At 42.3% G+C, this 13517-nt stretch overlaps 1 protein-coding gene and 1 long non-coding RNA gene across 2 annotated transcripts in view; one reads left to right on the top strand and one right to left on the bottom strand.

The window, feature by feature from the left end:
* Positions 1-13517, bottom strand: part of fam135b (family with sequence similarity 135 member B) — a 53776-nt gene that overhangs the window by 28023 nt on the left and 12236 nt on the right. Inside the window, exon 4 of the mRNA XM_039606064.1 lies at positions 9096-9235. Within this exon, the coding sequence (XP_039461998.1) occupies positions 9096-9235 (140 nt within the window). The remainder of the gene's footprint in view (positions 1-9095; positions 9236-13517) is intronic.
* LOC120435902 lies at positions 7296-11257 on the top strand. Its single transcript, XR_005610005.1, has 3 exons — positions 7296-7585; positions 10734-10878; positions 10969-11257. It is a non-coding gene; the product is annotated as an uncharacterized LOC120435902 (long non-coding RNA).

The following is a 13517-nucleotide window of genomic DNA, read 5'->3' as shown; positions in this document are numbered from 1 at the left end:
TGGGTGTGTGTATGTTCAGTCCATGAGTTTAACGTGGGTCAGATGTCAGGAGGCAGAGTTCAGGAGTCTGACAGCTGTAGGAAAGAAGCTGTTCCGGTACCTGGTGGTCTTAGTCCGGAGGCTCCTGTAGCGCCTCCCAGAGGGCAGGAGGGTGAAGAGTCCATGTGATGGGTGACTGGGGTCTCTGATGATTTTCCCAGCCCTTTTCAGACACCGCTTCCTGTAGATGTCCTTTATGGCAGGAAGTGGTGCTTCGGCGATGCGCTGGGCAGTTTTCACGACCCTCTGCAACGCCTTCCGGTCCGAGGCAGAGCAGTTCCCGTACCAGACTGTTATACAGTTGGTCAGATGTGGACTCCCAGGAACTTGAAGCTGCTCACACGCTCCACAGCCGTCCCCTTAATGTGGATGGGTGGATGTGGGTCAGCATTCCTCCTGTAGTCCACCATGAGCTCCTTGGTCTTCTCGGTGTTAAGCAGCAGGTTGTTTGTGTCGCACCACTCAGCCAGACGATCCACCTCCTCCCTGTAGGCGGTCTCATCGTTGTCACTGATGAGGCCAATCACCGTGGTGTCATCTGCAAACTTAATGATGGTGTTGGAACCATCAGCAGGTCTGCAGTCATGGGTGAAGAGGGAGTAGAGGAAAGGGCTCATCACACAGCCCTGTGGTACACCGGTGTTCATTGTGATTGTTGATGAGCAGCGGTTATCCAGTCGGACATGTTGGGGGCGGTTGGTCAGGAAGTCCAGTAACCATTTGCAGATGAGGGAACTGATGCCCAGGTCTGTCAGTTTCCTGATGAGTTGTGAGGGGTGGATTGTATTGAATGCTGAACTGAAGTCTATAAACAGCATTCTGGCGTAGGTGTTGTTGTTGTCCAGGTGTGAGAGGACAGAGTGCAGTGCGATGGAGACTGCATCCTCTGTGCTCCTGTTCTGGCGGTATGCAAATTGGTGGGGGTCCAGGGTGGGGGGAAGACAGGATTTGAAGTGTGCTAGGACCAGCTGCTCTGAGCACTTAGTGATGATGGGGGTGAGTGCTACTGGGCGGTAGTCATTGAGGCTAGATGGGTTGGAGTTTTTGGGTATCGGGACGATGGAGGTGGATTTGAAGCAGGCCGGTACCACAGCGTGGGCCAAGGTAGCTGAAGTAGCTGATTACCAGAGATAGGCAGTAACGTGTTACCGTAATCCGATTAGTTTTTTCAAGCAACGAGTAAAGTAAGTGACTACTATTGCAAAAAAACCCAAATTAGATTAATGTCACCTTCCCGTAAGCACACTGCGTTACTGAGTTACTAAACCATGATTTTGTTTGTGAGAGTGTCTCATGACACTGACGTACGAGCGTGTGACGCCTGTGGCAGCAACACATGTGTCTAGATCAACAATGGATACTATGGAGTGCGGGAGAGAGTACGACTGTGCAGCGTTTAAAGCTTGGACGTACTGACATTACTTTGAGTTTGATTCTGTAAAAAGTGGCAAAAACATTAGCATCCGCTGTACACTCTGCATGGGAAGAAAACTTCTTTCTACAGCGAAAAATTTAACTTCAAATCTTAGCAAGCACCTAGCACGCCGCCACGGGAATGTGAAATTCACTAAGAAACCCCCGGATCCCCCCACTGACATGACCGCTGCTGTACCGGGCAAACCTCCAGGTGACAATAGATGTAAGAGCGACAGGACTTAGTGCCGCTGAATCTTTGATTTTATTTATTTTCTGCTGTGTTTTACTTGCATCGATTTGAAAGAGTGTAAACACAAAACATTATTTTATATTATATGCTGGAATATGCAGAAAATAGGTTTAAATGTTAAACAAATTTCTTCAAGTCAAAGACAGTTGCATATAATTACATTTTTGCTTAATGCAATGTGCATAAAGTTAAAAGATTAAAACAAGTTTTAAAAAGAGACTTTTTCACTTGATTCAATTTTATATGGTGGATTATGCAGAAAAAATAGGACTGGGCTGAAAGGTCTGTTGCTTTATGACAGGGGTCGGCAACCCTAGGCACGCGTGCCACCGTTGGCACGAAGGGTTAACTGATGGCACGCACGACCATAGCTGGACTGGCCATCGGGCATAAGGGCATTTGCTCGGTGGCCCGATGATTTTTTTTTTTTTTTTTTGGTGGTGGATTGGCCAGACGCTGGTCGGTGTGTAAAAATAACTCAGTCGTTTGGTGGTGGCTATGGCGGAGCTTCCACAGATTCAGTAAAATTAACAAGTGGTGAAGACCAGCAGGTGGATGAGGGAAGGGGAGGCAGGAGGAGGAGAGACCCGAGGCAGCCGCCGGTCGGAGCGTCAGGTGAACTGAACTTCAGGTAAGAAGTTGTGACCTGCAGTCTATCTGGGTCAGATATAAACCAAGTTTAGGTGGAGTTTATTTTCGTGTGCTGACTTTTTACAGTCAGTTACAATAACTCGTACTGCGTGCTAGCTAGCATGACGGAGTTTCTGGGCGGGTGCTATGATTTTATTGATCGTGAACTTTATTCATAAGGTTAGTTAGTAGAGTTGCCAACCGTCCCGTACAAACGGAATCGTCCTGCATTCAGAGAAATTATTACGCGTTTCGTGTTGAGCTGAGAAGGAACACAGTTTGTCCGGACTTCAGCCAGGATGGAAAAAGACACAAAGCTGGAGTTATTGTGTCTTTGCTGCACAGCTGCATCTTCTTCTCTCATTCTCCCCCCTCTCTCTCCTGTTGCTAGTTCAACCATGAAACTGATCAATGATCAGCTGATCAGCTTTTCTCTCTTGTTTATTTATCGCCCACTTTGCGCCAGAAAGAGGAAACCAGCGGATGTCGCGCTAAACAACAGCAGCACGTTTAAGCTTGATCACCTCTTGTTAGAATGTATTTAATATTAATTTCTAGTATCAGCTGATGTTTGCTGGAGCCACAGCTGTAAAGCTGCTGGTCATGATATCGGTTTGTATATCTGGTGAGAGGGAAACATGAAGATGAAACCAGGAGATGTCCTTACTGAATCATCAGAGCTGAACAGGTGATGGAGAAACAGGTTTACCTTTTAGGCGACATGAATGAGTTGAAGGGAAGTTATGAGCTGTTTCTGAGAGACAAATAACACCAGGATCCTTTTCTACGTAGCTGACAGCTGGTAACTGTGCAGGGGCGGGTCTAGGAAAGTGTTGCCAGGGGGCCAGGTAGGGCATTAACAGGGAAAGGGGGGCACAAAGAAATACTTTCTTATTCTCATTTAAAATGTCTGGCTGTTATTAAATAATTATCTGAAGCTTACAACCAAAGTTTTTATCTGACGTAAAATGAATAGAAATCATACATTTACCAACAAGACAGTGTACATCACTGTCACAACAGCATTTGTTTTCATTCAAAGGCTTTATGGCTTTAATATCTGGGGGGCCGGTCTTTACTCAAAATGCATCCATAGACTCGAGACACAATGCATTTTTGGGACTTTCAGGTGTATGGACCAATGTTTTATTTTCTGATCAAACCAGAAATCTTTAATGAGCAGCTAGATTTGTCTGGCATTAACTGGCTGAGTTAATGCCAGTTAATGTGACATCGAAGCAGCTGGAATCCACAGCTGTGCATGTTCATGGAGCTTGCATTTTCACCTGCTGGACATCACTACCTGACAAGTTTAACTGTCTTCAGAACACTGCAGAGGCCTTATTGACAGTATTTGGCTCTACATATCTGTGTGAGCAGATTTTCTCTCACATGAGTGTCCTCAGGTAGCCGTCTGAATGCTGGACACTCGGAGACCTGTGTCTCTGAGTGGGAGACCAGAGATCACATTAACATGTGTGTCTCTGTATTAACAAACATACCATATTGGCCCAGTTTATTTTTCTTATTGTTGTGAGGAGACCATAAATAGCATTTGTATTTTCTGTTGTACAGTTCATTTGCTGTTATGGAGTTCTTGTTATGAATAAAAAGTGTCTTTCTTTTGTTTCAAAATAGCTGATAACTATTCGCTGATAGCTGCCAACATTTGCAAACAAATATAATTCTATAAACTGGTTCTATATAATGTGTAACTGTTCATATAGAGCGTTATTAAATTTATTGCTAATGCAATCATATGGCACACTGACTTCTGAGGAAATTTTAAATGGCACTCGCCATCAGAAAGGTTGCCTACCCCTGCTTTATAACGTATTCAGGTTGTGTATCATGTTTTTTAAAAGTAACTAAGTAATAAAGTAACTATTTACTTTTAAAAATAAATGATCAGTAATGTAATGGGATTACTTTCTTGGAGAAGTAATCAGTAACTAATTACTTTTTTAAAGTAACTTGACCAACACTGCTGATAACACCCAACAGCTACCATCCAGGCACAATAGCAAAAGCAAAACTGAGACTTCAGAACAGAAGTGCAACAAATCAGTGCATGCAAGAGGCTGCTGGGTGTTTCACACAGAAGACTAGACTAGGGTTCATATCCAGATTTAAGCAACACAGGTGGGTTGGTGAAAGTCAACTTATGTAGATTTTGATATTTCACAAAAACATATTCTGGAAATATCAAAATTTCTTTTTTCAAAAAATATTTGCGGCTATGTTTTGGACTTTTTTTATAAATGCCATTTCTAGATTACAGGGTTCATTTAACATGTTCAAAAATCTCCCAGAGGTGACTGTGACAGCTGTAGCCTCAGCTTTCACATTATCTTTGCGCTCATCAAACCATACGGCAGCCACTTGTGCTCTGTGGAGAAGGATCTGACTCTCATTTATTTACTGTCACTCACGTGAATGGAGAAAATCTGAATTAATGAAGGGGAACGGCGATCACAAGGTACCAACAAGAACATGATGGATTTGCTGCTATTTGGCATAGAAGCTAATGTAACCAACCTTGTTTGCAATTCTGATTTAGCCACTTTAGTGTTCTTTTTGATTAACTATTTATGTTCTCTGTATTCCGGCATTTATGTCTTTCATGTGGGCTGAAAAAAATTCAATTACTCTCATGTTCAAAGTGCCGTAGAAAATAAAGGCATAAATTCGAACAACAAAGTGAAAAAAAAAAAAAGGTATTAGGAAACTACAAAGCCGGGGCCGAAAATGGATGCAACAGACTCTTCTGAGGATTGGTGTGCAGCGTTGTTAAATTTTAATAGAAGCAGTTCCACTTTTGTAGCGCTTACAGTAAACGTATAAATCCATCTGATATTTATGGTGTGATTGATTAAGAATACATCGGGTGTGCACAGGGGAAATGAGAGGCTATTTTCGTCTGCACTATCTGTAGCTGTGAACAGCAGATAACCTCCGGAAGGTTAATGAGCGGGGAGCCTTCGGGAGAGCTTACAGATGAAATCTGATATGCCTTTAAGCTCTTCTGTCTCCACACCTCCACAGCAACACCTACGTGTAATGAAAATTTCTAAAATTAGTTGTCATGTGAGACAGAAAATCCACATTCTGGCAGAAGCAGGAATCCTTCCACAGTAAACTAGGCGTATACACCATATGTTAGGGAGCAGCTGAGCGACGGTTTAGAGTAATGTCAGTGTGTGAGCTACGGCTATCAAATGCATGATTAGCTTCAAATGAGGCCATCTTAACACTCCCACGTCCCAGCCTCGAGCCCGTGTCACCGCTGTCACCGCTGATCAATTTGAGCTCCGGTGGCTCCCACAGGCAAAAACGGGCAGAGTGGATTCTCAGGGTCACGCCCACAGTGAAACAGAACATCAATAACTGTCAGGTAGGTTTACACACCTGATCATTTGAACTAAATATGGCCGGTCTGGGTGCACAGGCAATTTACATGAGTCTTTCAGTTACATAACATTAATTTCACGGAACAAGTCTACGAGCTCGGTGACCCTCGCGCTGGTTGAGTGGTCATTATGATTAGGACAGAATTCCTTTGAAAAAGGCAATTAACCTTTTCCATTGAATAGCTTTTGTTATCTTTCAGGGAACCAAACTCCTGTCAATCATTTCATCACATTTAAAAACTGCTAATGCCTCAGTTAACAAAAAAAACTATAATGTGCCCTCCGACCCTTAAAGAAAGTATTGGAGACAATTTAAAAATGAAAGCCAGCAGTCAAAAAAAGTTGAAAAGTTCAGTTCTTCTAATATTCCACTTCAGACCAATTCCAAAAGTAAAATCAGTGCCCATTTAAAAAAATCTGTTACTTACCACTAACTTTTTCTGGAACAGTTCATGCATGTAGCTAACCAATTAGCAGCCATTTAACAGTTAATTTAACATGACCAATGCAATCGCAAAAATAGTTGCTGTGTCTGAGGTCTGAGTTTAGCTTCCGATAAGCTTTATTACATTCTCTGGGTTCACAAACACTGAACAGGAAGTTCTGAGCTAGATTTCTTTTAACGTCTATCCAAGTATCCGGGCTACACTGGTAGCCTCAGAAAATTAGCTAATGGCACCAAAGGGCGAGCCATCAGTACCGTATTTTCACGACCATAAGGCGCACTTAAAAGTCTTAGATTGTCTTCAAAAAGTACGGCGCACCCTATAGTACAGTGCGCCCTGTGTGTTGTAATGAGGACGTAGTAGAGAACACCATGAGAACGCTAAAGGGTGAAGTGTGGGCGTTGACTGTAGCGGTATATACGATCGCACATACCTGTATAAAAGAACAGGTATGTGCGTTATGCAGGACATCGTTGTTTTAACAACCCTGAAAATGGCAAAGAGACACGCTTACGAAGCACAGTTTAAACTGAAGGCCATCAGCTACGCGGAGGAACATGGAAATCGAGCAGCGGCGAGAGAATTTAAGATTAACGAATCGATGGTTCGCAAATGGAGGAAGCTAGAAAACAAGCTCCGCAGGTCAAGAAAACGCAGCTGAGTTTCCGCGGACATAAGGCGAGGTGGCCCGAGTTGGAGGAAAGACTCGAGCGGTGGATCATCGAGCAAAGAACGAGCGGGAGAAGCGTTTGACGGTCACCATTCGCTAAAAGCAGTTTCACTAGCTGAAGAGATGAACATTGAACATTTCCAAGGAGGCCCGTCTTGGTGCTTTCGCTTTTATGAAACGGTGCCATTTTTCCATCCGGACCAGGACTACGGTAGCGCAGCAACTTCCAGCAGATTATAAGGAAAAGCTGGTCATCTTCCGCTCCTACTGCAGCAAACACATCGGTGACAAAAACATCCAGCCCAGCCACATCACAAACATGGACGAGGTCCCGCTCACTTTTGACATCCCGGTGAGTCACACTGTGGAGAAGAAGGGGACCAGCACGGTAGCGATACGCACAACGGGTATGAAAAGTCTTCTTTACTGTTGTGCTTGGCTGCCATGCTAATGGACAGAAACTGCCACCTATGGTGATTTTTAAGAGAAAGACTTTGCCTAAAGAGAAGTTTCCAGCAGGAATCATCATTAAGGCAAATGAAAAGGGCTGGATGGATGAGGAAATGATGAAAGAGTGGCTGAGGGAGGTGTATGTAAGGAGACCAGGTGGTTTTTTCCACGCATCACCATCGCTCTTAATCTGTGACTCTATGCGTGCCCATCTCACAGCCGAATTCAGACACAGAGGATGAGGACTTCGATGGGTTTGATTGATGATAAAAATGTGAGTACCAAACTTTGTTTTGCTCCTGCTTTATTTTTAAATACGCACACTTGTATGCTTGTGTGTTGTTGATGATGACGATTACCGGTAATAGAAATGTGAGTAAGGTACCGAACTCAGGTTTGCTCCGCTTTATTTTTAATACGCATACGGTACTTGTATGCGCCCTATAATCCAGTGCGCCTTATGTGTGTGTTAAATACAGTAATGGCACACATAACTGAGACTGCGCCTTTTAGTACAGTGCGTCTTATGGTCGTGAAAATACGGTAGTTTCAAAGATTAGAGCCACATTAACTTATAAGCTTTGTTTATTTAAATGCATTTTTATCCCTCTTATGGCTGTCACATGAAATGTTTACCCAGAACATCAGTGCAAACTGTTTCTGAGATTATGGCAGCTGTAACTGTGATCAGTCTGCAAAAATCACAAATCTGTTGCTGTCCTCACACACAACAACTTCCATTTAGAGTTCAGCTACAACTCATAGATCTGAAGTAGAAATTCAGAAATTCCTCTCCAAATAGTGATGCAGTTGCTGCATGATGGCAATTTAATTCCAATTTGCCATAGGTGCCCGGCAATCTTGCATTTCAACAGGAATCTATATTCAGAATGCAAACAGTTTATATAAGTTGAGTCGAGTCCCTACTGTAAAATGACGAGTCACTGACAAGCCTGAGTCCGATTGAAAGCAACATATTGCCAATTCGTCTGCTTTATTTGCAAACCTTCGCCTTCATCTGGATGAGCGTGACTGCAGTTAGTCTGTGCAATCGGCAGATGAGGGTGTTGTGCACTGATGCGCTGGGTGACCAGTCGTTCGCTGCAGTTACTTACAATTGGTTCCCAATAGAAAACCAATTTAATGTAACCACTGGGCGCCCATCAATTGTTCCTAATCGCAAGGAGGTTGCTGCCCTATTTTCGTTCTACAGTCGCTGATGCTTTAGACATCTTAAGCTCTGTTACAAACCTTACAAGTCAATGTTTCCAGAAAGTACATCTTTGCAAATTGAGCTGTCTTTGGTGAAAGAAACAGAATGGCTTCGACACCCCTGCTTTAAATCTATACAGCTATAGACAGATAGACTATATATTTTGCAGTCTGAACACCTGCAAAATATATAGCACCGTAGTTTTTCATCTTTTATTCCCTGTTGTGTAAAATATCTGCTGTGATTAAGTGGAACGAATGTGTCTATTCTGAACAGGGAATATTGTTTGTGTCAGATGATAAAAACAACAAGTGCAGATGGGAATAGAGAATGATGAATGCATTAATTACGGGCCATTTAATGTGCTGTAAAGCTACAAGTTGCTATGGAATAAAACTATTATGCAACTATTTTCACTCTAATTAGACATCATTTCATTTTTTTTTTCAGCTTTAGCGTTAAGTGACTGATAAAAAGCAAGCAAATAGCAATCCATTTCCCCCCCCTCACTCATCCAATAAACTGGATATTCGTCTGTGTGTGTGCAGAAAATGTCACCGGCATGACTCACCCGTTCTCCGTCCAATAGCAGGTGGACTTTGAAGATCATACAGTCATTCACCGCAATCTCCTCGTTTCTGTACAGGATCTGAAATATCCGGCTGAACACGGTGCCGTCGTAAACCCCCGCAGAGCTGAAGCTGCACTCTCCTAATGTGGGACGCAAAAGCACAGCACAGTGATGGCAAGTGCAATTAGTATCCACATATGATAAGACATAGATCTGATGGACTAAAACAAGCATTAAACACGAATGTTTAACTGATAACAGGAGCTTTCTCAGAGCTCACTGTCATGACTACAAACAAACAAAACATCACTTTATGTTTGCACAGCATCAACAGGTTTGTGAGAATCTACACAGTTCTTGACATTTGCACATATTTACAGACACTTAGAGGGAAGCATCTACCTTTAGCTCTAGAACCAAATGATAAAATATGTAAATGAGTTCTGAGCCAAGTACGCTAAAAAAAAGAAATCAAGCAGCAAAGTGGAAACATAAAAAACTGCAGTTCTTCATCTGACCACTTAGACTGGTTCAGAAAGCAAGTCAGCACCCACTGTTAACAAAAAAATCATTTGGGCCTCTATGAGTAGGTTCCCTCTAAGCCCATATTCACACTGGCTGCAGATGCTAGAGAAAAAATCTTCCTGCAGTTGTATTGATCAGTTCAATTCAGAAATTCTTCCACAAATAGCGAAGTAGTTGCTGCATGATGGCAATTTAATTGCAAAATCCCATATGTACCTGGCAACGCTGTTTTATATCGGAATACATATTCAGAATAGAACCAGAGTCGAGGCCCTGACTACAAGGACACTGGTCACAGGTGAGTGCAGACTGACTCGGGTTGACTGCAACATTCGGTGATCTGTCAACTACCTTGAAACACCTGAAAAACTGTGATGCAAACAGGAAACAGAGAATGTTCAGTGTCAGTGTAAAAGCTGTTGGTTTCAGCAGTAAAGAACAACATCTACTTTAAAAGGTGAACATTCTCCATTTCATTAATCCATGGACAAATGGCACATGTTTTCCATGCAAACTATGGGCATTTGTGGCAATCTGTTAGCAACCAAAGCAATCACAGTGAGGCTGTTGGTGCAGCAGTCAATTTCGCCCAGAGACAGCCTCCAGAAACTACTCTGGAGTTTTTCTTAGTGAAGTTACCGCTTGTCTCTAGGCTTGTTTAACTAAAGCAAGGCAAAGCAAACAGCTGTGGGCTATACCTTTCATATTTAGGTCTATCAATATTGCTCACGTCAAGTTCAACTTTAATAAACTTTAAAGTCCTTTAAACATCTCGGTGTGGGAATGCAGAGCCAGTAGTACCATTAAATTCACATATGTTTTCAAGCACAAGGGAAAACTAATAAATTGGATTTTATGTGCAAAAATAGGATCACACATTTGCCCCCAAAACTCACGATCACAGAGGCAGCCCATTGTTTCAACTGCCATCATCGTCCACGTCGTAGCACTTTGGCGTACGACGCGGTGGCTGTTTACTGTGTGCTACTAGCGCATTTTCCCCTGGCAGCACTGCAGAGCTGCTGTCCAGCTGTGAGCCATGAGAGGTCTTTGAAATCCCCTGCTGAGGTTGTGCTCTTTTCTGTCTCAGTCTTACTCTCCCTCTCTCTGCAGGCCTCCTCCCGATAATGCTGTCACTACTTGCAGCATCAAGCAGCCCCAGCCAGGGTGACGGATGTGTGGAAGCACGAGTGTTGTCAAAGGCTTGGTGGATGTGTGGCAGAGGCAGCGTAATCCCTCTGGGGATGTACTTTCTGGGGTAGGAGTTGTTGCGCGGTGTTAGCACGGTCTCCTTACAGTTGCATGAATGTGACTTTGATGTTCTTGTTTTTATTTTGTTTTTCTTTAGGTTTCAAGCTCCTGTTTCAAGACACATAAGCAGATTAGAAACTGAACACCGTGTGCTGACATTAACATAAATTATTCTCTGTGTCTGTTTGACCTGTGAAGGACTCATCGTTTCCCTCGGGAGCCTCCATGCTTCACAAACGCTGGATTTCTCCCTTCATGTGGCCAGAATCACTAAATCAACAAACTGCACCTGCTGCAGCGGCTACTTTCACACGCTCACAGATATTGTACTTCCCTTTCAATGCATGTTTGTTCTACAGACTTGATTAAATGTTACAATACGTGTCGAGGGACTTTCAGTGATAAGGCCTTGATAAGAACACAGCTTAGCTGAAATAACAGCTTTGACACGTCTAGCAGTGCTGTGCACATTTAAGGTGGAAAAAACACTAAACCACCTGTAAAATGCAATATAACAACATTATGAACCCTTCTTTCATAAGATTGAAGATCAGTTAAGATGGAAACTGATAATCAGTGTAACACTATATTGTTTATAGTTTGTTTATACAGAACTGGCACTAAATTGGCTGTAAGCTATTTGTCATGCTCAGTTACATGAGGCTGTAGAAGAAAACACCTTTAAATATAGTATATAATATAATAGTATAATAGTATATACACATTCAGTAGAACACACTCACACACCATATATTATATATATAATATACATTATATATATATGTACATATAATTTAAGACCTACAATATAAATATATTAAACTGTAATTCTGCTGGTATGTAACACTAACACTAACTGATATAAAATAGTAATATTATAATCTACCATAATAACACTTCTGATTACTTATTTTAAATGTAAATATTGTCTATGTCTATGTGTTAGCCCTGCGACAGACTGACGACCTCTCCAGGGTGTACACCGCCTCTCACCCTAAGACAGCTGGGATAGACTCCAGCTTGTAGGTGTAAGGCAGCAGTGCTGACCACTGTTCCACCATGCCATAAACATCTTGGTTTTTTATTCCCAGTTTTGACCAGTTTCCTTGTCCTTTTTCTGGAATAGTCATCCAGAAATTTGTAAGAAGCTAAACCTGACACAAAATTAGCTAGCATCATCAAACTAACTACATATTCACATGCCATCAGAAAGGACTCGGTTCTGACACTCTTCTGGTGTACTGTGCTTCTCACAGGTACTGGACTGTTATCACATCCTGCACATTAAAACCTGCTGAAACGCCCTTCAGCTTTAGCCACAGTGCTTCTGTGCTGGAAATAATCAGCTTACAGCCTCTGCTCTGCATCTGCTGCGTGTGTGTGTGTTCATGTTCTGCCTATCAGTAAAGCACACAGAACTCGCCACACAGAATTGCTCCTCATGATATTAATAAGAAAGGGCATCTTAGTCCGTGCAGTAGGAGACGCCGTAAACAACAATCCAGTTCTCCCAGTTAACATTCTGACTTGAAAATCCTGATGTTACTGCGCATGAATCACAGTCATTAAATCCTTCAGTGGAGTGTGTGGCACGATCCTTCACAAGTAATTCATTTTTTTCTGAAGGGCACAGACAATTGAAATGTCAAGCACACGCTTTCAAAGAAGATACAGTAAGGGAATTGTATGATGAATGTAATTGTTCTATCTGTGGCCAGAATGGCAGCTTTATGTTTATGATTCAGTCTGTGAGGTATGCAGGCTCAGTGCATGACCTTGTGGAAAGAGCTGCAGAGGAGAGGGGAGGGCCGCAGCCTTCCAATTACAATATGCATCCATGATCTTCACTGTAATATACATAGCTGCAGTGTTTCTTGCTGTCTACATATGCTAATGGCTGGTGAAACATTGCAGTGTAGTCAGCAGCTTAGATATTAGTGCATCAAAAATGGACTATGCCAATCTATATCAAGTGCTAATCAAATGTAATTGATTATTTGATCATCAGAAAGTGTCACACCAACTATTAAAGCAAAGGTTTTGGCAGTAGCGTTCAGGTGAGCATTAACACAATGGGAAAATTGTTCCCGGAGTGGATGACCCAGCAAATACACCCCAAGATCAGACCATAAAATTCTCAGAGAAACTGCAAAAAATCTAAGAGCTGCATTTCAGACTCCACAGAGCTCAGTTAGTGTCAGACGTTAAAGCTCATGATGGTACAAATAGAAAAAATATTGCTTATATAAAAGAGTTGCCCAGAGAAAGTCTCTTCTCTCTAAAAAACAAAAAAACAAAACAGGACTGAATGGCTTAGGTTTTGCAAAGCTGCATTAAACACAGTATATCAACAAAACAGCCCATGCCAGCTGTCAAGCATGATGGTGGAGGGATAATTATTTTAACTTGTTTTGCAGCCACAGGATCTGGAAACCTTGAGTCAACCATGAACTCACAACCATGAGCATATATCAAACTATTCTAGAGTCAACTAGACGCCATCTGTCTGACAGCTAAAGCTTGGCCCAAATTAGGTTATGAAACAAGATAATGAAACCAAACACATGAGCAAATGTGAAAGTCTAGACATCAGCCTGACTGAAATGCTATGGCGGGACCTTAGACTAGCTTAGACTAGACTAGTTT

Source organism: Oreochromis aureus, linkage group 22 (genome assembly GCF_013358895.1).
Source record: "Oreochromis aureus strain Israel breed Guangdong linkage group 22, ZZ_aureus, whole genome shotgun sequence".
NCBI lineage: Eukaryota > Metazoa > Chordata > Actinopteri > Cichliformes > Cichlidae > Oreochromis > Oreochromis aureus.
The sequence above is the reverse complement of the archived record's forward strand: the minus strand, read 5'-3'. Positions and strand labels throughout refer to the sequence as shown.